The sequence below is a fragment of the Archocentrus centrarchus genome, chromosome 15 (assembly GCF_007364275.1).
Source record: "Archocentrus centrarchus isolate MPI-CPG fArcCen1 chromosome 15, fArcCen1, whole genome shotgun sequence".
NCBI classification, from domain to species: Eukaryota; Metazoa; Chordata; class Actinopteri; order Cichliformes; family Cichlidae; genus Archocentrus; species Archocentrus centrarchus.
In genome coordinates this window covers 25371373-25397133 of record NC_044360.1, presented here as the reverse complement: position 1 = coordinate 25397133, position 25761 = coordinate 25371373, and the positions used below count along the sequence as shown (strand labels likewise).

Here is a 25761-nt window from a genome sequence, read left to right as displayed (position 1 = left end):
ATAGACATAGGGTCATCAGCGTTTGTGGAGGGTGGTGGTAACAGTCTTAGGGTTATTGTTCATGAGTCCAACAGCAGAGGGGAAGAAACTGTTCTTATGGCGGGAGGTTCTGGTCCGTATGGACCGTAGCCTCCTGCCTGAGGGGAGAGGGTCAAAAAGTCTGTGCCCAGGGTGAGAGTGGTCGGCTGTGATCCGACCTGCACGCCCCAGTGTCCTGGAGGTGTACAGGTCCTGGAGAGATGGGAGGTTACAGCCAATCACCTTCTCAGCAGAGTGCACAACGCGCTGTAGTCTCTGTTTGTCCCTAGTGGTGGCTCCAGCGTACCACACAGTGATGGAGGAGGTAAGGATGGACTCGATGATGGCAGTATAGAACTGCACCATGGTCCTTGCTGGCAAGTTGAGTTTCTTCAACTGCCGCAGGAAGTACATCCTCTGCTGGGCCTTTTTGACGACAGAGGTGATGGTGGGCTCCCACTTGAGGTCCTGGGTGATGGTAGTTCCCAGGAAGCGAAAAGAGTCCACTGTGGTGATGGGGGTGTCAGTCAGGATGATGGAGGGTAGAGGGGCTGTGTGCTTCCTAAAGTCCACTATAATCTCCACTGTCTTCTGGGCGTTCAGTACCAGGTTATTGTGGCTGCACCAGGACACCAGACGTTTGACCTCCATCCTGTAGGCCGACTCGTCCCCGTCTGAGATGAGTCCGATGAGAGTCATGTCGTCTGCAAACTTAATAAGCTTGACAGACTGGTGGTCAGAGGTGCAGCAGTTGGTATACAGGGAGAAGAGCAGAGGAGAGAGGACACAGCCCTGAGGAGTGCCAGCGCTGATGGTCCGGGAGTCCGAGACATTCTTCCCCAGCCTCACGTGCTGCTTCCTGTTCATCAGGAAGTCAATGATCCACCTGCAGATGGGATCAGGCACGTTCATCTGGGACAGCTTGTCTTGGAGGAGATCAGGGATGATGGTGTTGAAGGCAGAGCTGAAGTCCACAAACAGGATCCTGGCGTAGGTTCCCTGGGAGTCCAGATGCTGTAGGATGAAGTGCAGAGTCAGGTTGATGGCGTCGTCCACAGACCTGTTGGCTCTGTAGGCAAACTGCAGGGGGTCCAGAAGGGGGGCTGTGAGGGACTTGAGGTGGGACAGCACCAGACGCTCAAATGACTTCATGACCACAGAAGTCAGTGCCACAGGTCTGTAGTCATTTAGTCCAGTGATCCTTGGCTGAGGTATGTCAAATTACACAAAAACTGGACTGAAAATTTGTGGAATAGGGCATATGAAGTGATGAATCCAAATTTGAAATTATTAGTTCAAATAGTCAACAATATGTGAGGAGGTTAGGAAAGAGGTACTACAGTGAATGTTTACAGCCCCAAATCTCTGTCATGGCTTGGGGCTGCATCTCAGTCAGTGGTGTTATGAACACAGAAAAATACCATCAGATTCTGATCCATCCATCCTCTGATCCCTTGGGTTTTAATCCACCAGGGCCTTTCTGTGTGGAGTTTGCATGTTCTCCCTGTGTTTGCGTGGGTTCTCTCCCACAGTCCAAAGATATGCAGTTAGTGGGTTTAGGTTAATTGGTGACTCTAAATTGCCCGTAGGTGTGACTGTGAGTGTGAATGGTTGTCTGTCTCTCTGTGTTAGCCCTGTGACAGGCCGGTGACTTGTCCAGGTTGTACCCTGCCTTTCGCCCTATTGGATAAGTGAAAGAAAATGGATGGATGGATTTTATTGCAATGTGAAGGAAATGCCATACACACTGCCGTGCTTAAGGTGGCGCCAAATGTACTGTGCTTAATTAACTATTTTTAAAGCTGAGCTACCTTAACAGCCTCTGGCACTCCCCTCCCCTTGTGATTTATTTATTTATTTTTATTAATAACAATGGGTTGGTAGTACAGCAAAATCAGAATCATAAACATAGAACAAAACAGTAATGCCAGGGGGTTATATAGCAAGCATAAATAGATACAGAAAAAAAAATCAGTTCACAAAAATGTTAAAGTAAATACATATATCAGTTGTCTTATGGCTTTACTATTTTTTGAATGTTGAAGTGATGTAATATATTGCTTGGATTCCTCTTTAAAAATTAAGAAGGAAGGTTTGCGATTTGAAAATTTAGATTTATGTATATGATATTTTGCAACTAATAAGATTAGGTTGATAATATAGATAAAAGAAGAATCCAAACACTATATTTATATAAGAGAGGGAAAAGTTGTCGAGAATGTTTTGGGAAATAAAAGTACAAATATCTTGGCAGAAAATACATGAAAAAGGACAGGACCAGAATAAATGACAGAGATCTTCTTCATAGAGTTTACAGTTTATGTCAATGTCCTTTTTGTATCGCTGAAGAAAAAGCTCGATCACCTTAACAGATACTTCTTTCATCTTATTGATAATCAAATATTTAGATGGAAGACACCAGATTTTCTTCCAGTTCAGGTCTGAAGCAAGGTTATTCCAATAAGAGATTACATTTGGAACAGAGACCTTATCCTTCTGGAGTAAGGCGCGTATATCACGGTTGGTTTTTCGCTTTCAAAGCAAGTTTGACCAATTCAAGTGTCAGCAGGGTCCAGACAGGAGTCAGCACAGAAGTTATAGAGGACTTAAGGAGCATTATAACACCAGACGGGATAGTGTCAAAAACACAAGCGTATTACTTTGGAGGTACTCCCGTCGCGATTTAAACTTTACCACAATAGACATATATACGTAGACGCCGCATTTAGCGGGGCGGCCGCCATATTGGGTGTGGCAGATCTGCGCTGTAAACTAATACAAGTGAATGGACTGAACTCCATAAAGCGCCTTTCTACAAACTTCTTTAAGTTAATGCGTCTCATTCACACATTCAAATGTGCACTAATATATACTGGGAAACTGATGGGCACCAAAATAACGTAACTTTCTCTGATAATTATAAATGTTAAATACTCCATGTATGTTAGAGTGCAGGCATTAAACCAGCGAATGTATTTCTAATGTTTTTCTAATGTGTTTACAGCAACCAATGATTGTAACGCTGTTACTGATGATAAAAGTCTACAATAACCAGATCCTGACAGGTCGATATATCATCTGCAGGTTTCTGAATTTAAAAAAGCATTTTTATATTGACTGATTTTTATCAATTTAAGTATTATTAATCGCAATCTTTAAGACAAAAAAAATGAACAAAGTTTACAAATTAAAATAAGACACTGCAATAGACACTGATCTACTTCTTCTTTGATGAAACTGTGTACTAAAATTCTAGATCAATTTTTTTTATTGCATAGAATAAAAATTTATGTTTAAAAAAAAAAGAGCTATTTCCAACGTTTGTAAAGTGCTTTATAAAATAAATGTATTATTATTATTATTACACAAAAACACGAGCCAAGAAGGGCAAATGCAGGAATAGACTGATGAGCAGACAGCAGCAAACAGAAGGTCTGGAAGATCAATCTTTATTTGTATCAGAGTAGTTAGTTCGGGCCAATGTAGTTAAGTAAGACTGACTTCATTGTTTTGAGGCTGCACCAGGGGGCTACATAGTATCACTGCAACGTCTGCAAATTCTGTTTTAACAATGTTGTAATGGCCAAATACGATCAAAAATAATTGTTCACTCTTAACCGTGAAAGGTAAGCCCGTTTGATTCAGTTTTGACTGTAAAACGCACCTGGAGTCATGCACCTCTGTCATGCTGTCATGTTGCCGATTTTTGCCACATCCAATATGGCGGCGACGTTGACATCCGCCTCAGGGCGCATTTGAGTACTCGAAAATATTTGCATCGAATTTTTAAAGGGTGAATTTTTTATCTTGAAATTTTGATCATTGAAAAATAAACTGAAAATGAGATAGTGAAATTTCAGAGACTTAAATTCAGAGGCAAAAAATTTCGGCATTAAAAAAATTCAGTGCCAGAAATTCAATGGCATTTAAATTCAGATCCTGATGACACAAGATTGCTTCCATACCCGGAGGACTTTAAACTTTGGTCAAACTTCGTCAACGCCCCAGGCAAACTATAAAACTGCTCCTCCGTTTAACTATATTCGTAAAGTCTATTTTTGTTCAATATTACTGACATTAAATGATGAAGAAAAGGGCCGGTAAACAGAATGAACCATCCTCCGACTCCAGCAGAGCTCAGCGGACTTCCAAATCCCAGAAGAAAAAGCAGGGAGCCCGGTCACCACCGTGAGTTACTGTAGCTAGCGAGCCCAGCTACGTTAGCCTAACCGACAGGCGAGAGACATTTAAAATTTTTCAATGCAGTTCATCATTGCGTTTGTAATAAATTTGTAAGCGTGTTACATGTGTGTCATTTTATTACGTGATACTATAATGTCTCCGGTGAAGCAGACTTCTGCTTCTGATTGGGTTTATACTTTATAGGTCATTAGATTGATTAGTGGACACTGATGTATCCAGCTGTGTCTGTTGTGGTGACCCCGTACCTTGATAAAGCACACGACCTTATCAAAGATTTTGGTATTACAAACTCATGGAGGACTTTGCTGTAAACATCTAAAAATGTGTTGTTCAGATAGTGGGTGGGGTGTCAGCTTCACGCAGCTGTTGTGCAGAAGGTGTAGATGATGACTTAAAATAGAAAAACACATTAACTTGTAGGAAATCTCTGGCTAAAAAAGTAAGTGGAAGAATACAAGTGGGAAAGGCTCTTGAATACATAGACATATTCTTAAAGTTCCCATTAAGGAATTCCTGAGAGTGTTGTTACATTTTTAAATTTGTGTCTGGGACTGGAAATGTCTCGAAAAATTGGAAATCTCTGTAACATATTAAAATGAACAGACACCTTTTCAGCAGAGTGGCTGCCCAGTAAAAAAGAAGCTTGCATTGGATAACACTGCAGACTTTGCTTTGTTGAACATTTTTTCCAAGAAAAGATTTGAATAATAAATTCAAGGAGTTAACTTTGGACAGTGATTGGTTGTGGAACAGGTGACCTCCTATATGTTTCCCTGGAGCAGTGCAGAGAGATCAGTCTTTGACTAAAAGGGCTCTTCTGGCTGATTAAAGTGTTAATGGAAGGGGTGGGATGTATTGTCCATTAATTGGCAATAGTCTGAATAGCATCCTTTTTTCTGCTGTTGCCTCCAGGGAGTCCAGACTGGCTCCAATGACAGCCTGCCGTCTTGATTAGATCGTTCAGTTCTTCTCTCCCATATTAATGTTTCTATATTAATAGTGCACCCACAGACTGATAGGACATGTGGGGAGCTGCTTGGTACACGCTTGTGGGAATAAGTGTGCATTTCCATGTACATCTGCTCAACCTGGTCCAGTCCTTTCAGTGAGTTTCTGTGGGAGATTTTGGGAATATTTGTTTCTCAGATCTTGCCTATAGAATAGAGCTGCAGGTGGTTTCATTTTGCACCACTCAACAAAGTCATTCACCACACCCCCATCCTCCTCTCCCCTCACTTGATGCTTCTCACATTTGCTGAGTCATTCAAACTGTCTGCAGGGATGCAGCTGAATTTAGATGTCATGAAGAGGAGACGTGGGAGCCAAACTTTTTAGTGTTGCCGTAGTGTTGATTCTGTGTTTGAACACAGATTGGACAGTTAGGGTAGGCGGAATAAAGTCATCAGGAGTTTATAATAATTTTTAGAAAACAGTCACTGGCGGTGCAAAGAGGAACAGCCTAGTCCGCTGAAATTCTACGCCTCCAGACTGTTTTATACCTTTTATAAATGCTTTCATGTTTTTCTGACTGATGCAAACAATGACTCATGTAAGTGGAGATTTTTTGCCCCCTGACCCACATGCCGGCCTTTTTCCCACTCTGTTTGTGCACAGTGTTCACATTCAGGTGAACATGCTGAAAACCTGTGTGTACCTTTTTTTTTTTTTTTTTTTCCACACAGAAAATGGATCAAGAATCAATAAGGGAATAGTTGAAGAACCAGTCCAATAAGCAGAATTGGCAATCAATAAAATCTTATCAATATCCATCCTTAGTCTGCAGTCACATTGTTTTTCTCTTTCTCTTTCTCTGTCTGTTTATAGGTCCCGAGGGTGGCTAAAAAAAGGCTTATTGGCCCTCTTTGTTATCTTGCTTGTAGTGCCTGTCTCGGTGAAAATGCTCCCAGAATTAATCCAGCACCTTGTTTACACACACAGAAGTATGTGAAAATCCAGTTTGCCGCTTGAAAATACTGTAAATCCTCAAAAAAACAAAAAAACACCACCTCTCTTTTTTTTTCCTGTTTGCAGTCAGGGTGCCATTCTTTGCAGACCTCAGCCGACCTGCTGATTTCTCCCTTAATCACACCATCAACATGTACTTAACATCAGAGGAAGGGATTTCCCTTGGTGTATGGTGAGTGTAAGCCAAGATAAACGTTGTATTTTTCCTTTTCTAGCATAGCTTTTAAAAGCCTAAGACTAAAGGACAATACTTGTTTTTTAATGATCCAGTTGTCGGTTGTATTTCTAAGCAGTGCATTGTTTTGAACCGTCAAAGGCACACTGTCCCTGAAAGTCGGTGGAAGGAGGCACAGGGGAAAGACTTGGCATGGTACCAAAACACTTTAAGCGATGGAAGTCCAGTTTTCATATATCTTCATGGAAACACAGGCACAAGGTATTATAAATAATGCATTTGTATTACAGCTGCAGATACAAAGAGTAAAGGTTCCACACTTTAGAAAAACACCAGTTTGTTTTTAATGACTCCAACAGGGCAGCTCCTCATCGGGTGGGAGTTGCAAAAGTGAGTGATAACCAGCACACGCATATTAATCTTTTTGAAGGTCTGATCTGATTGTGTTTGTGGTCATTGTGATGACAAATAAGTGTTATGTGTCAACAGATATTGAGTGCTCTTGGTTACCATGTGCTGGTGCCAGACTACAGAGGTTGGTACAAATGAAGATTTATGACTCTTATTTAAACGTATTTTCCATTTCAGTGCTTTTTTTTTTTTTTTGCCTCAATATTGATTGTAAAGCACAAGCTTTTCGCATTGATTTAATATCATTTGCAGACATATAATCACTGCGAACTAATTTTGTTGTGCTTGATGAGTTGTTTGTTGTAAGGCAGTCAAAAGAGATCAGTTCAGCTTCAGGTCAGTGTCTGATGAGGGTTGTCCTCTGAGTGACTGCCACCTTGTGGCCGCTTTGCTCTCAAGATCAGCTTTCTGATGTGGCCGTGAATAGCAATCGATGTGACAAACTCTGGCAGGTTTTGGAGACTCCACCGGAGAGCCGACTGAGGCCGGTCTGACCACTGATGCCCTCTACATGTACAACTGGGTCAAGGAACGCAGCAGAAACAGCCTGGTCGTCATCTGGGGACACTCTCTTGGCACTGGGTCAGTAAGAAAAGACTCCTGATGTGCAGGAGAGACTCTCACATACCCCCCAAAATGCTTGGAATATTTGTCAAATTCTCCTCCTTTTAAAATATTGAAGTAATAATCTGCAAATTTCAAGGGGTGGCAGCCAATATTCTAAATGTGATTATCAAATAGAATAGAAAACAATTCTGCCATTCGACTGTAAAAATTAGTATTCGACTGTGAAATAAAACCCCTCTAATGGTCTCCAAAACTGCAAAGAATGCAAAGTTGGATTTCTACTAGAAGACCTGTTAGACACAGCTGCATGCCGTTTTTTTTTTTTGCTTCAGACTTCAGATAAGCCGCTGCTGCTTGTGCAAAGAGAGCGACAGACTGGTGAATTATTTAACATATCAGAATTAGGAGACATCAACTGAACAACATTGCCTGGCTGTTTTTTACTTTTTTCAACCTTCTTTAGTTCTACAAACTCTTCCAGGCAGTTTTTATATGTAAAAATTGTGAACAGGAGGTTAATGATGCGAATTAGCAAAGTTACCAATTGTTGAAGAAACCATCTTTAAAAAAAGACATAATTTCCCGGTGCTTACGTCTGGCAGGAGGGTAATTTAAGCCTGGAATAAATTCATGCACAACTGTGTGGTAATGATGGCAGCTTGGCACCGGAAACATCCCCGTTTGGAAGTACTTCAGATTTTTGTCACTAGGCAGCAAAATTATGGAACTTTACCTGTACTGACTGAATAGAAGCTGAATAAGCTTTATGAATAGGCAAGTGATAAACACTTCGTGCTCTGCAGATCCCTCATGAATTGAATATTTCCCATTTCATAATGAAGTATACATTATTGTTGTTCAGTGCTTAATGTCTATTTTTATATGTTAACCTAATTATTTTTGCTTATTTTTGTAAAGTAAGGTGTGGAAATGAATGTAGCTGTGCATTTAGCCCTGTCTTCTTGTATTGGATTGCCCTTGTGTGAGAGTAATGCACAAAATAAGATACGCCAAACCAGTGTGGGTTTGTCTTTTTTTTTTTTTTTTTCTGGAACAAATAATCAAAGAGGATTTGGTTGAAATTAGTCGACAGCTGTAACAAACTTGGGAGCATCAGGATAAGTTGAGAAGGTAGCATAATAGATAAACTGAAAATGTTATTCTATATTTCTGTGCAGAGTGACCACTAACACTGCAGTCAAACTCCTGGAGCAGGGTAGGTTTTGCTACTAATGAATCAGGCAAATGGAGATAAAAGCACATGAGCTCAACACGGTGACTGTTTCCTGTTCTTTTCAGGGGTGGTGTTTGATGGCGTGATCCTCGAGGGTGCATTCAATATCGCTCGACAGCAAATGGGTCAATTTAATCCTTTTACTTGGGTACGCTGGTCTAACCTGCCACCTTTAATAAAATAAATACTTCTACTGTATTTATTTCATGTGGCTGCTCCTGCATCACACCTAACTTTGCAATGATGTCTTTCTTTGTGTTTGAAGTATTACTGGAAATTTCCAGGCGCTGGTTACTTATACCGAGCACCGTGGGAGGATAATAAGTTTGTCTTTCCTACTGAAGAAAAGTAAGTTGGTTATGTACATATAATAGTCAAATATTAATAGATGCATAATACATTAATAAGCTAAATATATTGTTATTACTAGTAAAATGCAGTGATTTGATATAGCTTTGTTATTCTGCAGTTTGAAGAAAATGAGAAGTCCCATACTTTTCCTTCATTCAGAGGACGATCACCTGGTCCCCATTGAGATTGCTCAGCAGGTATCACTGCCACAGACAGCTGCTTGTCATTTAAAGTAAACTGAGTCAGTGTTTTCATTAGAGCTGTAGGTAATTAAGTGTCTCTTCTAGGAACATTTTTGTTTTAGGTAAACTCAACTTCCTTTGCTTTGCTCCCCCAGATGTACGAGGTGGCTGCGCGTGCCCAGAATGCAGAGAGAGTCAAGCTGGTGACATTTGAAGGGTCTCTGGGATATCTGCACAATGGCTTATACAGAGACTCCCGTCTGCCTGACATCATAAAGTGAGAAAACATCACACTGATGGTGCTCACAGTGATTATACTAAATCTGTTCAATATTAACATGTGTCCTGTATTCCCTCATGTCTGTCCTACAGGAGCTTCATGCTGTCTTTGTAATGCTGGAAAGACGACTGAAGCAGAAAGACACAGAGAACACTGATCTGACGAGTTGCTGTGCATAATTTGCAAAAAAAAAAAAAAAATTTACTTGAAATATCTTCCTATGAATTCTGAACACTGTGAATTAAATGAGGTTTTTTTTAATATATATAAACTGAAGGAATTTTTTTATGCTTTTATAAAATTGTGTTTCTAAATGAGCTGCAGCTTTAAGATTGATGGTTTTTGTGATTATTAATAGGAACTGGAAATGTATCTACAGTGCGACATGAGCACAGTAAATACCCTCTACTGTTGTCTGCTGCTTGTGCTCATTTTCTGCTTAATGCTAGATAATCAGTCAGTTAATCCGAGCTTTTGGATATTTAGGTGACATTTCATGGTAATTCAAGGAAAACAGCAAAAACGTGTCAGTTGTTTGTTCAGTAGTCTTTGTCATCCCAAGTGTGGTTTTTAAAAAAAAAGCAAGCCAGGAATTCTGAGCTGCATCATCTAAACCACAGAATATGTAGAGCATACAGATGAGTTTAGAAGATTTCATTTTCATGTTTGCCTTGTTAAAAATAGCCATAATATGGGCCCTCTAAAGACTGCTATAGCTACAACAGATAGGGCACATTACCAGCATTTTAAGGTTTTGTTCTTTAAAATGATTTCAAATGATTTCTCTCACTGTAAGGAAATATTGTATTCATACATGTATTCATTAAAGCTATGTTGACTGACTGTGTACCAAGCACTCTGTAAATTATGAAGGGGAAGGGGAAACTAACTTTCAGTTAAAGTTTGTAGTGATAATTGTACACATTTATGTAGAATATTCTAATGTGAGAACTAATTTTCATTTTCAAATGTCAGAATCTAACTCAATGTACATAATAAATGATGTACGAGCGCATGCATGTAAATAGTTGAGGAAGACAAGTATCTCTGAAACTACAGTGCTGAATCGTGGCTTTAAAGATAAATATAATCAAGAGTGCATCAGATATTTTAAAGTTCAAGACATAACCTCTGGTTTAACTTGTCAGCATTACCGTAAGAATAACATGAAACTGCAGTCTCAACGGGTAAGGGCGCTTAGAGGTTGCTGTGTTTACTTGAAATTGCACATTTCCGTGGCTCCGTCTGACAAACTGGTCAGACAGTTTTGGGCCCAATACGAGGCCTCATCATCAGAAAGTGAATAGACTTGTTGTGCGGGGCGATCATGTTTCATGCACCAGCTCTGTCAAAGGTGACGCTCCAGTCTTTGCAGTCGGATGACGTGGCCGAAGGTTGCGGGCGATGCGCCGACAGAGTTTCTATATTCACCGGTGTATGCATCGATTTCTACGCTGACTGGAGGCCATAAGCCACGTGCTCATTCCAGCCAATCCAACGTGCGGCGAGGAACGCTCGTGAAGCTCTTACGCCATATGCGTACGAGAGCATCCCTAAAAATTGCCTCTGTCATACAACCAGGAAGAAGGTGGGATAGCCGTGCAAAGCTAACATCCCCAGTCTTTCTGCACACTTTTTTCCTGAAAATAATGGGATCTTCCAGGTGGAGGGTGGCAGCGGCGCTGGTTCTCGCAGTTGTGGGTTCTTTATTACCTGTCGACGCAGACGAACATGACCACACGGTGAGACACCGTTTTGGAAGGCCGACTGAAAAGGGGGAGCCTTGAAAATAATGGACGTTTGTGCTCTGTGCAACCTGCTAACTGTAGCCGAGATGGCTATCTACACCCCACAAAACAAAATTACGGACGTGACAGGGTTCATGGCTCGGTCTGTGTAGGTTATATACCGATACTGGACGAGTTATCAAACAGATAGGCATTCGGTTAGCTGGCTAAGTTGTCGCCACTTATCGGCCTAAGTGCTTATGGCTAACGTTTGCCCACTAGCTTGTTAGCACGTCTTCCAAAGATTTTCTTGAGCACCGGCGGAAGCTGTTCTCAAGTTAGCGGCTAGCTGTGTAGCTAACGTTAGTTAGTTAGTTGAGCAAAAGCGAGGCGGCTTTATTATGGTGTTGTCCGTTTACCCTCACAAACACAATTTATCAAAACCATTTAGTCCTAGCACCGGTTAAACGCCTGGGCCTTTGTGTTACTTCTGTTCTCAGTTGTCAGACCCAGCCGCCCTAATTACACCTGGCTAACAGGATAATAATGTGCATTACATTGTCTTAATGATACTTTACGAGCTAATGTGGGAAAGCTGTTAAGTGAAAAAGGCGGATGTTGCATTGAAAGGAACTTCCTTGTCAGTGAGTACACATAGCTAACGTACAACAGTGCCACACACATGCCCCGATAACGGTTTGAAAAGCGTCTTAAATTTTCATTTATTTGCATGAATTTTAATGTGATAGTGATTCGTTTGCCAGTGGAAATTACAAGCCCCCTTCCTTTATGCCAAAAGTTGCCGCTGCGGTCTTAAAAGTTGTTGGAAACTCAGCGAACGTTTTCTTTTTTTTTTTTTTTTTTTGGTAGGATGTCAGTAGGACCTGCAGGATTCGCAGAACTGCTGTAGCGTTTCTGGCTTTGACAATAAGAGTGTCTCTGTTTTCCTTTTGCAGTACACAGATAAAGAGGAGGTAGTTTTATGGATGAACACAGTGGGGCCTTACCACAACCGACAGGAGACATACAAGTATTTCTCTCTGCCCTTCTGTGCGGGCTCCAAGAAGACCATCAGTCATTACCATGAAACGCTTGGGGAGGCTCTGCAGGGAGTGGAGCTTGAATTCAGCGGCTTAGACATAAAGTTCAAAGGTAATCACAGTGACTTTCACCTGCTCAGCAGTTATGAAGCAGCAAGAGCATTATTGTAAAAAGCAAAAAGTCACTTGCCTCTGGATGTGTGGCTCTATTTCTGACACGTAATTTCTTACTTGTAATAAAAATGTGATCTTTATCTCTGTAGAGGAAGTCATGCAGACAACATACTGTGAAATTGACTTGGACAAAGCCAAACGGGATGCTTTTGTCTATGCCATAAAGAATCACTACTGGTACCAAATGTACATAGACGACCTGCCCATCTGGGGTAAGTGTTTACCACTATTTTTAATAAGACATTTATTTGTATATATCTTTATTTTGTCCAACTTCTGAGGTATTTTCGTATTACTAGGGATGTACCTAGTAATAGGTACAATACCAATCTGCTGAACATTGGCATTGGCCGACATTCATCTTGATGACTGCCATCAGCCTGTAGGCACATAAGATTACAAACATAACCAAACTTTTCTTTTAACATCTTTATCATCCCAGAATTTCATGCATCCCTCCTTATTGACTAATTGTTGATCACACAAGTTTAGAGTAGAGTGATAGTGTCATTTTCATCCTGATGGTGAAGAAATAAAACCAGTCATGAGATGAGTGGTCCGTTTATTCTTTACCAGCCTTGGGAGGGTGGGGGGTGTAACAGGACACTATGTCATGTGTCAAATAGCTAACTAAAAGGCACTCAAGATTCAGCTTGTGTTGTGTTATTTTTGTTTTGAATCAGTTGAATAGTGCAACGTGCTGGTTGATTAGCTGATATCTTTAGTGTGAGTCCTCATCAGACTGTAGTTTTTCTATTGCACTGCTTATTTTGCATTGTATGATGTTAAGAAACCATTATGAGCTGATACGATAAATTCTTATTTAGTAATCCTAATTATATTTTTGATAAACTTGGGTTTTAGAACTATTTCATGATGTTATTCTGATTGGAACTGTATTGATGAGTGACATCAGCTTGACATAAAAAAAATAAATAAATAAGAGACTGGACTTACTAAGCGTTAGGGCTGTCCAGAATCCTCTTTTTGGGTTTTGGTAGCAATCAGCAGTGGATAATGAAAGCTTCCTCAGTGAGCTCTTTAACACACGTCTTAAAGATAATGGCTGTGCTGTTTTCATCTGTATTTGCATGTAAAATGAACACTCAGAGAGAAAGTTGGAAGCAAAAAAAGGTTGAACTTTTCTCTCCAACTGTGCCCTGCTGCTCTCTGTCTCTCTTTGAAGCCTTTCTGCTCGCTCACCCATTCAACATGCCAGAGAGAGTCAGAGTGTTGTTCTTGTGTCAGGCAGGCAAGACATTGTTAGGATATGTAGGATACTGTCCATAGATGTTTTGCTTGCCTTTGTTAAAGAAGATGAAAAGAAGCTTAATATAGCAGGGATAGAGTTGTCAGATTGGCAACAGTAAGGGGGAACTCAAGCTTGATTAGAGGAATGTCAGATGGACAGCTGATGATTTATATTTCCAATTTAGAAAATAAAAAAATCCCAGACTCAATAACTGGATAACAACCCAATGAATTTCCAAATAGTTGAATATTTGCATACGGAGCCTGTATCCTCCCCTCCAACTCCCAGTATTTATTCACATGTGGAAAACAGCTCTTCACATAAACCTTGAAGTGCTCCATAAGAAGGGTATTAATCACTTACTGTCATTGCTGACTCAAGACTGTCACTCTAACATGCTGTCGGTGTAATCGCTCACATTGGATCGAATAGTTTGTACAGTGGTGCCACTCCTACTTTGTGTAAACAGACTGTAAGCCGATGGTAAAAGAAGCTGGTATTTACTCAAACATTTCTGAGTTATGTGCTGGATAATTAGGAGTACCATGAATATCTTAAACTGCAAGTCTAATGTCCAGGTTGCCATTGTGTGGGAACTGAACTGGTGTGCCTTTCGTGCATGAGGTGAGATTTTTAGGTGGAGTTATTTACAGAAAGCTTGGAGCTCAGTAACTGCAGACCTGTAATTCATCACTTTTGAATTTGCACACTTGTAGCACCACTTAATAAAGTGGTGCTGTCTTGATTGAGCTGTGTAATATTGTGTACGCTAGAACAAAAACAACAGCATACATTTATTTGTGATGTAGAATGTGCAATGATTTTTCAAGCATCAAACATAAAAAAATAATTATAGTTAAAATACATGTGGCCTCAGCATCAGATTTTTATGTTGCCATTAGCCACTTACAGGAGTAACTGGCTGCTGATTGATAGTCCCTGTTTTATGTCAGACTTATTTGTTCAGGAATAAACTTTCACAAAAACTAAAGGCTGCCTGTAACAGATGAGTACAGTTTATGGCAGGAACTTGCCTTTATTAGCATTTACACCCTGATTGTTAATGTATAACTAAAGTTTTTCCAGGTTTATTTTCACCTGTCCATTTGACCACTGCTGAACGAGATCGTGAGTTAAGTCCATGCCTTTGTTGTTGATGTTGTTGTTGTTTTTTTTTTAAGGTATTGTTGGTGAGGCAGATGAAAATGGAGAAGAGCATTACCTGTGGACGTATAAGAAACTAGAGATCGGCTTCAATGGCAATAGAATCGTTGATGTAAATCTGACCAGCGAAGGCAAAGTCAGACTTGTGCCAAACACAAGAATCGCAATGTCCTATTCTGTGAGTACTGAATGGTCTTTTTTTTTTTTTTTCTTCTCAATTTTAATTTGTATTCATTTGTATTTGATCATATAAATCCAATAATATAATATAAATTAGTTGATTATATAAATGCAAATGAACCTCTCCTGCTCAGGTGAAATGGAAGAAGTCAGATGTAAAGTTTGAAGACCGATTCGACAAATACCTTGATCCATCCTTCTTCCAGCACAGAGTGAGTGAAATAGTTTTTTTTGTGGGTTTTCACATGCTTCCTCATGCCAGCAGGGACACCACTGGCTTGTTGTAACAGCACAACTCTGTGTGATATTTCAGCAGATGCAAGTTGAGCCTTGCACGAGATGCGATGTAAATGACCAAGCTGCTAACTTTAAATACTCCTGGAGTTTTTTTAAAATCCACAAACCTGTATTTGTGGGACTTAAATAAATCATATTGAGCAAAATTTAACTGAAACTTTTCCATGCAGCTACATAATTTATTTGTTTTACTCAAGTGTGGATATTTAATATACTGTTTAGATTCAAGAAGCTCTGCAGTGTAGTTACTTCATAAAGAAAATTATTGATGTTACTTTATCTTGTTTTTAGATTCACTGGTTCTCCATCTTCAATTCCTTCATGATGGTCATTTTCTTGGTGGGTCTGGTGTCTATGATTCTTATGAGAACACTAAGAAAGGATTATGCCAGATACAGCAAAGAGGAGGAAATGGATGATATGGTAAATCTGGATGTAGTTGGATGCTTTTTGCTTAATTGTAACTGAGATCTGTTGTCGGGTTTATTTTCCATCGTGCTTTTGTCTGAGTCTGTCTTCTGTTGCTATGTACCAAAAGGACAGAGACCTGGGAGACGAATACGGGTGGAAGCAGGTACATGGAGATGTATTTAGGCCGTCAAGCCATCCACTCATATTCTCTTCACTGATCGGCTCCGGCTGCCAGATTTTTTCGGTCTCTCTCATCGTTATCATCGTCGCTATGGTTGAGGATCTGTACACAGAGTGAGTAATTGGTTTCAGAATGTTTTGTTGTGAGATAGCAGGACTGTTCTTGATCTAGTTTTAGTTGACAAGTTGAATTCTATCTAATGGATCCCTTACCACAGGCTTTTGTCAATTCTGCCCAAGAGCTGTCTTTAAATCATTCAGCTAAAATTCACACAAATAAACTAAAGTAAACTGACTGTTTTTGCTGGCTTTAGTTTCTCAGTCATAAAAAAGCTGTCTGACAGCATGGTAAAGCAGTGAAAGTATTCTAAATAATCCCATAAAAGTCCTTTCATGCAGCCTTGGTTCCTGTAGAAGTGAAGACCGAGTTAATGGCTTTTATTTCTGATCCCCAGAACAATGGTAAAATCCTGTTCTGGTAATGTCTAGTGACTAATGTGGCTAAGGTTACCTTTGAATGTAAGCCTAGAGCTTTCACAGGCTAGAGCTCTATCAAAATGCTAATACTGAGGGACAGTTAGAAGTTGCGGAGACTTTTAAAATCGATGACTGAAGCCAATAAACAAGAATTTGGTGTGGGCTATTATGCTTTTGTGTCACATTTTGTGCTTCACTGCACAGAATGAGTATGAAATTGGACTTAAACATGTTAAGCTGTTGTCACATGCAAGCCAATTTTTTTTTTTTTTCACTGCAGAAATCCTGCTTTTATACTTTTAATGTGTGAGAAAATCCTCATACACATAACTGAAAAGCATGCTGTGATTTTGATAACATTTAAAATGATCACTCAGAGAAAGTTAGAAGCAGCAGAAGTGCTGTGCTATCAGCTGAATGTGCTGTGCTGCTCCCACTGGCTTCATGTGGTGTGGGCAGCAGCAGCTTGGTTGCTTTTAAAGCTACAGACTCTGAAACAGGAATTGTAGAAAAATGTGAAGCTGGGAGTTAAAAGACATGTTTGGGAACTTGCATTACATTGTTTAAAAATAAAAGCGGTACCTTTTAATTCTGAGTATTTTGCTACCTCACATGAGCTTGTAGTAGTCTGTCATCCTTAACATGAACACAGTGATCAAAACAGACGTATCAAAGGGTTATGTTCAGTCAAGCTTTCTTTTGAAGTTTTTGCTTTGAACACAGAATTAGCTGCCAGTGTAAGAAAACACTAGAAAAATGAAATGGTAGTTCTAAGGGGAGTGGGCTTCATTTAAGTCATTTATTTTTGTTTTCTGTAGGAGAGGATCCATGCTGAGCACAGCCATTTTTGTGTATGCTGCAACCTCTCCTGTCAATGGCTACTTCGGAGGAAGTTTGTATGCAAAACAAGGAGGTAATATTCAATTTTCTTACACACATACAATATATGATATGCCTTTCACCAGTTCAGTTTGTCATGTTTTTGCTGTCTGATTTTTGTTTGAATAATGCAGGCAGGAGATGGATTAAACAAATGTTCATCGGGGCCTTTTTGATCCCGGCCAAAGTGTGCGGGACTGCCTTCTTCATCAACTTCATCGCTATCTACTACCATGCCTCCAGAGCCATCCCATTTGGCACCATGGTGGGATTTCACACTGCAGCACCTCCCTAAAAACCACAGTGTTGAAGAACATCCTCTAAGTCAAGAGCTTGTATTTAATCTGTGTAGCTGTGTAGATCTCTGGTCTCAGTGATACGTTTTAGTCATGGAGGCAAGAGACAACTGAAGTAATGAGAACAAGTTGAACCGTAGTAAATACATTTCACCTGATATTTCATGACACTGGATTCCCCGCCTCAGTGCAGATTTTGAATTCTGTTTGGTTTATTTCTACATTCAGAGCCAAATGTTTTCAAACCGCACAGCAATTTAAAAAAAACACATTCCACATATTTTCTTATTGCTAATTACAAAAATTGCAAACAGCTGTTTGGCTCCACTCAGTGTTCCAGAGCTAATCAATCAAAAGTCGTAAGTAAAGTCGAGTCGTGAAAAAGCTATGTTCCCCTAGAGTGAGCCAAGCCTAAGAAACATCTGGGGAAGGTTTTTGCTTTTTCTGTCCGAACCTGAATGTTGGCTGATCAGATCCATTCATCAGTTACTCCTCCAGTTTAATAATTGATCATTGATCATGCTATGAACACAGTCAACAAAAATGACAACAACTGATTGGGGATGTAAAAATATTCTGGATGTTAGCTGTAAATACAGATCACCCAGCCGAAAATGAATGTCGTCGTCTTTGCAGGTCGCTGTCTGCTGTATCTGCTTCTTTGTCATCCTCCCTCTGAACCTCGTGGGAACGATTCTGGGGAGGAATCTGTCCGGCCAGCCCAACTTTCCCTGCCGAGTGAATGCTGTACCACGGCCGATACCTGAGAAGAAATGGTAGGTGTGGTTTGACACACATTCGTCTTTGCTTTAGTGACACAGGCATGGTGTCAGTTAATGCATACAGTACGGTACTGACAGGTTTCCTTAAACTATTATGCTTTTCCTTATTTTCTGTCATATATAATGTTACTTTATATATGACATTGAATGCTCATCATTTTAAATAATAGAACTACCCTGAACACACCGCTTTCAGCTTTTTTTTTTTTTTTTTAAATCTCAGCTCTCTCTGATGTCAGTGAGAACAGATATTCCTAAAATGATGATCTCAGGCACGTAGCTCTGCCCCATACAACTGCTGTTCAAGCCTTAAGTTTGCACAGAGCAACCAGTCAGAAGAGAGTTGTTTTTCATTCTAATAAATGACAGGTTTCCTTTATATTGATTATAAAATGTCAGAAAAATGTAGTTTCAGCTACTGGATCAGTGGGCAGTAAGAATGTTGTACTTGGTGTACTTGATACATGAGACATGACCTGCGTTCAAGTTGCCAGATGTTAGGTTCAAAGATTGAAACATTTTAGCTGTCTGCACAAACACTTTTAGGTTATGAAATATATAAAAATGATCGACTGCAGGTTTATTAACATTTACAACCTTCTGCCAAGTACTGTGGCCTACTGCCAAATGGAAAAGGTAGATGTGACCTGAGGCTGCTGTCTGACTTTACTTGAATTTCCAATCTGTTGCCTTTTCCCCTTCTCTTGTTCATAACACAATTGGTAATGTATCCTTACCCCGGAGGGGGACTCTGACATGAGCAGTCAAGGATACACAGTCATATCAATATGTTGAATCTTGTGCTTTCAGGTTCATGGAGCCAGCTGTCATTGTGTGCCTTGGAGGAATCCTTCCATTTGGTTCTATTTTCATAGAAATGTAAGTGTATTGCAGTGTTACTGAGGGACTTTGTTTTTTTTTTTTTTAAATGATCCACGCAGTCGTGTTGATGTGCTTTTTCGTCCTCATGTGACAGGTACTTCATTTTCACATCTTTCTGGGCCTACAAAATCTATTATGTGTATGGTTTCATGATGCTCGTCCTGGTTATCCTGTGCATCGTGACTGTGTGTGTCACCATTGTGTGTACATACTTTCTTCTCAATGCCGAGGACTACAGATGGTGAGTTTTTTCCCATATGGATCTCTGGAATTTCAGCCACAAAGTTGTGGCGTTGTCATCTCGTCATCAATTGTCATTCTCTTTTTCTGGTCCCTCTCTTCCAGGCAATGGACGAGCTTCCTCTCTGCTGCATCCACTGCTGTTTATGTTTACATGTACTCCTTTTACTACTATTTCTTCAAAACTAAGTGAGTTTTACACTTTATTAATCCCATGAAATATTCTGTTATAGAAAACCAGGTCTTACATTTTATCCTGTTATATTTCAGGATGTATGGGCTGTTCCAGACATCCTTCTACTTTGGCTACATGGCCGTGTTCAGCACTGCCCTGGGAATCATGTGTGGTAAGTTTTAGGTCTGCTTGATTACATACTGTAGGAGGCTCCTGGGCCCTATTCCAGGAAGCAGGTTTAACTAACAACTCTGAGTTTGTTAACCCTGAGATGAGGGAAACTCCAAGTTTTCTGTTCCAGAAAGAGAGTTAACTTCAACTCTGAGTTGGTCACACTGGTAACAGACTCTGTGAACGAAGCCTGCTCTACTGACACACACACACACACACACACACACACTGCTGCACCTGACCCAGCTGACTGACATTCATTCATTTCCTCATTCATAAAATTGCTGTCAAAGTGATTAGAGGAGTAAATGTTTACATTAACATGCAGATGCTAATGTTTACGTTTTTACAAGCAGTGAAATCCCAGTTAGGGCCTCGTCACACGGGGAGCGACATCGCTCGCTCTCCATTCATTTCCTATGGAGCTTGTGCGATGAGGTGACAATCGCTTGCCCTCCTCCAGCTAAGCGACCGGCGACATTCGTGCATGTGAAATTTCGAGCTGGCGACGCAACACAACAAAGTTGAAAAATGTTCTACTTTTGTCCCTGTCGCATGACCAATCAGCGAGGGTTTCGTTGACTGACCAATGAGCGGAGAGTATGCTACACGCTGCAGTCTGCAACCACTTTCAGCATGAAGGAAAGCATCATTTTAGCTGTGTTTGAATTTCCAATGTTATACGACACTTCACGCAGTGATTATCGAGTTACACATAAAAGGCAGCTGTATGGGAATGTGTTGGCGCCAGACTCACCTTAAACAGAGGGATAGAGAGGACTTTTGTGATAATATAGGATGAACCCAAGGTTGTCTTTTTCTTTTGTAGAGGAGACTTAACAGCAAGATTTCTGTCAGTTCCAATAAAATCTTCTGACTCCTCATCTTTATTTCCTTTTCTGACACGGACTGCTTTGAAAATGTCTAAATCCCTCCAATTTCATAACTAATCACATTTCTTGGAGACGAGTGACGTGAGAGCGCGATTCGCACAGCTGCCGTCGCTATCGCGTCCCATGTGTTTGGTTTCACCCCAGTGGCGATGCGGCCCATTTGTCGTTCCTCCAAAACATTTACTGTTACTGTTACCAGATAAGGATCACAGATTCAGACCCAGATCCAGTTTAGGCTCCAGTCATTTCCCAGCTTATCCCATCCAGATCTGTTCATAATGACTTAATTTTTCCTGACACAATCTGCGTTCTTTATTTAAGACGACTCATCCTCGCAAAACTATATTGAAATATTTAAACTCGATAAAGCTGAGGCATTTCTTATGACATGTTTGCCTTTACTGCTAAAACTTTATATTACTTGCAGATTTGGAAAGCTGCCCTGCATTTTTTCAGTTAAATGTGAAACTTTTACTGAACCCTGACTGTTAACAGTGACGCAGTAAAACATCTCTGCTATTGCTGTGATAGAGCCATCATCAGTCTATGAGGCTGAGATTACATCCAGTTAGAAATGGTTAAACTGGGAACATGAAAGCAGAGTTTCTCTGCTCTATTAAAAAAAAAAAAAGTGAGGTGGTTACATTCCATCAGTACATAATGGGGTTTTTTTGTTTTGTTTTTTTTACTGAATAATTATTCAAACAATGGTCATAAACTGGACTCTGTTGCTGTCTGGGTAACTAATATCGCAGGTCCGTCAGTAAAACGTGTCTGATCAGTTTTTCCATATCTTTATCTTCAGTTTCTGTCACCTACACTTTTGGCCCCGTCAGGTTACAGCTGAGTAAATTAGATTTAAATATCAAATGTAAAATTAGAATTCCAGCTTCATCTTATGAAAGTTCAAGCTGGGTAAATGATGACCCAGCTTGAACTTTACACACACACACCTCAAACTTTCATTCTGTCGATGATGATGACAGAGCCGACCAAGCTAATTAAAAATCACTCTTTCCTCCGCTCCTGCTTTTTAAGATAACAGTCATGGTCAGCAGTGACATATTTCTCAGTCCACTGGATTAAAATGGAGGCTCTACTCTTTATTTACCCTTTGCCGTGGTGAATTTTGGTATTGGAGCTCCAGAGTCGATCACCTCAGAGTTTATTTTTAAACTCAGTTTTTTGGAATAGGGCCCTGAACTGTAGCGCGCTCTGACTAACTTAAATAGGAGTTAGTTTCATAAACACCAGCAGTCTCATTTATAAATGCCTCTTTTAGGCTTAGTTTTGTGGTTATGTGACTTTACATACAGTTTATTTAAAAAAATAAATAAATAAAAATGACGGGAATGTGAGGAAACTGTACAGAAAGACTGACCTGTGCATATTAAAATTTTGGACATAGAGAAAACTGGCAATTCAGACAGTGAGGTGGTAAATTAAAGCCAGATTTAAATAAAAAAAAAAAAAAATAACAAATTTGATGAATACATGATAGCCAAAAATCTCAGCACACACAATTTCACTTCATGTAACACATTGGTTATAGATCCACTTTATTATAAACATTCAAATAAACAGCGTGTGCCAGTGAGTCTTTACACCATGAAAATAAGTCAAATCCAGTCCCAAATAATTCTAAGGATTTTGCCATCTCCTCATCACATTCTTCACCCCCCTGAGCACGGAAAAGAGCACTCAGCCAGGTGATGCTCACATTCCCAGTCAGTTGTGGCACTCACAGGAGCTGAAATGCAGGATGATGCCAGGATGTGGCTGGTAGGATTTAGCAAAGTCTGGCTTCTCTTACCTCAGTAGAGTCCTTTTCACCTCAGGCTAATAAGGCTAACTGGTAACATCATCAATAAAATTTGAGATGATACCAAAGAGTGTTAAAGAATTTCAGGACAGTATCAGTTGATTTTAACATTTTATAATTCTGTGCATAAACGTCTAAGCAAGATATTAGTTTTCATTTAGTTTGTGAAAGCACTGCAGTGAACAGCTGCACAGAGGCATGAAGTTGCTTACAGTCACCATATGCACATATGCATTGTGTAAACTTGCAGTCTGGAAATAAAGTCAGTGAAACTCAGTTACTACATTGCATATACTAATCACAGTGCAGCGCAAGTTCACCATTCACTAAAGTTCAATTCTCAAATGATATCTCAGAGTGGCGGATTGTTCCTTTTTTTGTTGGCTCAATCAGTTTGGTGTAAAAATGCAAATACTGAGATGATACTTGTGCAGAATGCTGCAGGATGGATCACCGTCACGGTCAGAGGACAATACCTTTGCAAGAACAGTTGATCAGCGGCCTCATTTCTATGCATGAGCTGCCAGTTAATGGTTGAATTTGGGCATTTAGAGGATGTTTTTTGCACGCCACTTTTATTGTTTGTGCTGATGTAGGCCTCTAATATAGGTCCTATGGCCTCTTTTATAAATGAGACCCTAGCTTTAGTTTCTAGTGACACAAGTGTGGAAAACAAAATGTAAAGTTGGAAGAAGCAGCAGGTGTTCCATAATTTTTAACACAACCATTTTTAGTCAGCACACATGGGGGCCCTCAGATAATTTGAAAATATTAACACAGCTGCTGACAATGTATTACTAGAGGTGTGTGGTACTGTGACAGGAATAAAGCAGAATTGTTGCTTAAAGTGCTTTATGGCTTAGACAGGTGGTGGTCGTGGGCACGTGACAGTCATGGAGATGATGTGAAAATATTAAACAGCAGGTGGTACAATGGCGGGGGCTATAGGAGTACAGTAGACAGCTGCTCCAGTCAGTCTAATAAAAGCTTTTCAGATCTCCTGGTAAAGGATAAAAATTATGAAGTTAGCCAGAAAATTCATTCATATTAAGGAGTTGTACTTGAGTCAAACATGGAGTAAAGCACACTGTATATGACTCGGGCTTATTCAGTATGAAAACTGTGTGAATGCTATGTATGTATAATTTAAGTAATCTGCACATACAAGTAGTTCTTGCATGAAGCCAATCATCTTTTTAGAGAAATCTTATTTTCTACATCAGTTATTCAGCTTTAACTGCACTTAAGTAGTCTCTTCCTCACCAGCTGCAAGCCAAACTCATTTTTCAGCTGAAAGAGTAATAAGCCAAGGCTGACACTCGTACCTTGAAGCACCTTTGTGAATCTTTCTCTGATGTGCATCAGGTACTACACAGTGACTCCTGGGCTGTCTGACTGCTCATTTTGTAGATGTGGAATCTGCGTTTCCGTGTTCAGCCCTTTATTGGATACCTCACCAGTAATCATCCTGTCTTGTGATGGATTTACCTATAAAGTAATAGAGTTTGATGTGTGGTGCTGTCAAACTAAAAGCAACTCACCAATCACCTTTGCTTTCCAGGTGCCGTTGGATACATGGGAACAAGTGCCTTTGTGAGGAAGATTTACACAAATGTGAAGATTGACTGACTAAGAAGTGAAGCAGCAACAACACAGGGATGTTAATGGATTTGCCTAGACGTATCCTAAAAGACGGCAGGCACAAGTCATTCTTTATTACTTTTCTTTCTTGCAAAGAGATTGTGAGAATCTCACTTTGTACAATGTAGTTTTTCCATTTTTTTTTCTCAAAGAATTTCAGTGCCGCAACTCAAAGTGAACAAGAGGAAATCTGCGGAAGAGATCAAACACAACGTTCGGTTTTTATCAGTTGCTTTCAAACAAATGTTGAGGGAGGGGGCGAATGTTTTAAGGCTGACGTGGCTTCTCTTTTCCAACCCAGTCCCACCTGAGAGCAGAGAACATACAGTACATGTGATGGAATAGTGTAGCTCTCTTCAGTGAAGAGGCCTGAGTGTATTGAAAGCCTTTGTTCTGTTGTGTCAGAATATTAGAGATGGGTTTGTGTTTGTATTTTGACCCTGAGGTCTATTTTGTATTCATGAAGTCACTCGAAATATCGTTACTACAGTACAATAGGTTGTTCCCATTTAAGTCCACTGCAAAAAAAACAGATAAAGCAAAACTTTTGTTACCCTAATCATTCCCCCATTTTGACAATTCCTAACTCCCTGTTAAGGTAGCAGTCCATCCAGTTAAAGAGATTTTAGTCCTGCTGTAGTTTACTGTACAGACAAAGAGCAGAGGGACTGAGCAACAGCTGAGGTACAGTAGGAACCGATTTTTTTTTTTTTTTTTTTTTTTTTTAAATGGATGTTTGATGTGATCCCATTTATCTGTTTAGTTTTATGTTTTCTAAATGTCTGGGTTTGAATGAAGTCTTCATGTAAAGATAATATATGGATGGTGGGCAGTGTATATAACCTTAATAATGTACCTTTAGATGTAGATCCCAAATGTATTTTCGTTGTACAGATTTACTACAGGGTGTTTGTTTCATTTTTTTCAAAATGAATCGTTCAGTTAAAACAAAATTTTTTTTTCTTTATTTGGTGCTTGGGGTGGGGCTGGTGGCGCTGTTACATCTTGCCTGAAATTGCATGAAGTTTTCACCAAATCATCAGATCAGATTCCACTTCAGCGCTGTCAGGGTTTTTTTTTTTTTTTTCTGATTGTTCTGATTGATTGGTCTCAAAATGGAAAGGTACATTTTGAGTTTCTAGACTTGCTTCTGGAAACTTTATTTTGATTTCATACATTATTTAAAGCTTTAAAAGGCTCTACATCTTCTGGTAAGCCATTTCCATCATGTTCTGTTGCCTAACCCGAAACATCTGTGAATGTTCGACGGAAAGAGGCAGTTGCTTTGTTTCTGCAAACATACTGTACAAATTCAACTTTATGTACACTTAAAGCTAGATGTTTTCATAACCACACACAATGCTGCAGTGTTTCAAAAGCTTCCCCCCATTTTGTGTAAATACAGTATGTACCCTACTTGTATGAGAAGTGGCATTGCCTTTTTTTTTCTCTTTTTTCTAATTTCCAGTTCTTCCCCACTGAAGTTGATTTTGGCACCTCATGTTGTGTACCAATGTCTGATTAGACATTTTGAACCTGCATATTAACTTGCTGTAAAAAGAAAATAAACATGTTTATGTACAGGGGTTATTAAGTGTGATCTTGACTTTGATGGTAAATATTGTTGAACTTCATTAGGTAAGCCATGTGTACAGTATTTATTTCTAGACTCCAGCATTACAGCTGGACCAT

General features: G+C 39.8%; 2 protein-coding genes across 3 annotated transcripts; both read left to right on the top strand.

Moving 5' to 3' along the window:
* The first annotated feature begins 3942 nt into the window (after positions 1 to 3942).
* On the top strand, positions 3943 to 10227 carry LOC115793411 (lysophosphatidylserine lipase ABHD12). 2 transcript variants are annotated; one of them, XM_030748379.1, is made up of 13 exons: positions 3943 to 4206; positions 6046 to 6161; positions 6253 to 6358; positions 6503 to 6622; positions 6721 to 6751; positions 6851 to 6896; positions 7225 to 7354; positions 8518 to 8555; positions 8639 to 8721; positions 8839 to 8921; positions 9043 to 9121; positions 9262 to 9383; positions 9479 to 10227. In XM_030748379.1, exons 1-13 carry the CDS (start codon positions 4100 to 4102, stop codon positions 9498 to 9500), a joined length of 1083 nt encoding a protein of 360 aa, XP_030604239.1. In that variant the 5' UTR covers positions 3943 to 4099; the 3' UTR covers positions 9501 to 10227. The 2 variants fall into 2 exon arrangements, with proteins under 2 accessions (XP_030604239.1, XP_030604240.1); XM_030748380.1 differs by having other exon boundaries at positions 4181 to 4254.
* Positions 10228 to 10904: 677 nt separating this feature from the next.
* Positions 10905 to 25652, top strand: tm9sf3 (transmembrane 9 superfamily member 3). The gene is made up of 15 exons (XM_030748502.1): positions 10905 to 11128; positions 12070 to 12265; positions 12417 to 12539; positions 14761 to 14921; positions 15058 to 15135; positions 15512 to 15643; positions 15759 to 15925; positions 17107 to 17201; positions 17302 to 17432; positions 18100 to 18239; positions 19056 to 19124; positions 19222 to 19368; positions 19473 to 19556; positions 19638 to 19714; positions 23990 to 25652. The coding sequence occupies exons 1-15, from the start codon at positions 10922 to 10924 to the stop codon at positions 24055 to 24057; spliced, it is 1875 nt and encodes a 624-aa protein (XP_030604362.1). The 5' UTR covers positions 10905 to 10921; the 3' UTR covers positions 24058 to 25652.
* The last annotated feature ends 109 nt before the right edge of the window (positions 25653 to 25761 follow it).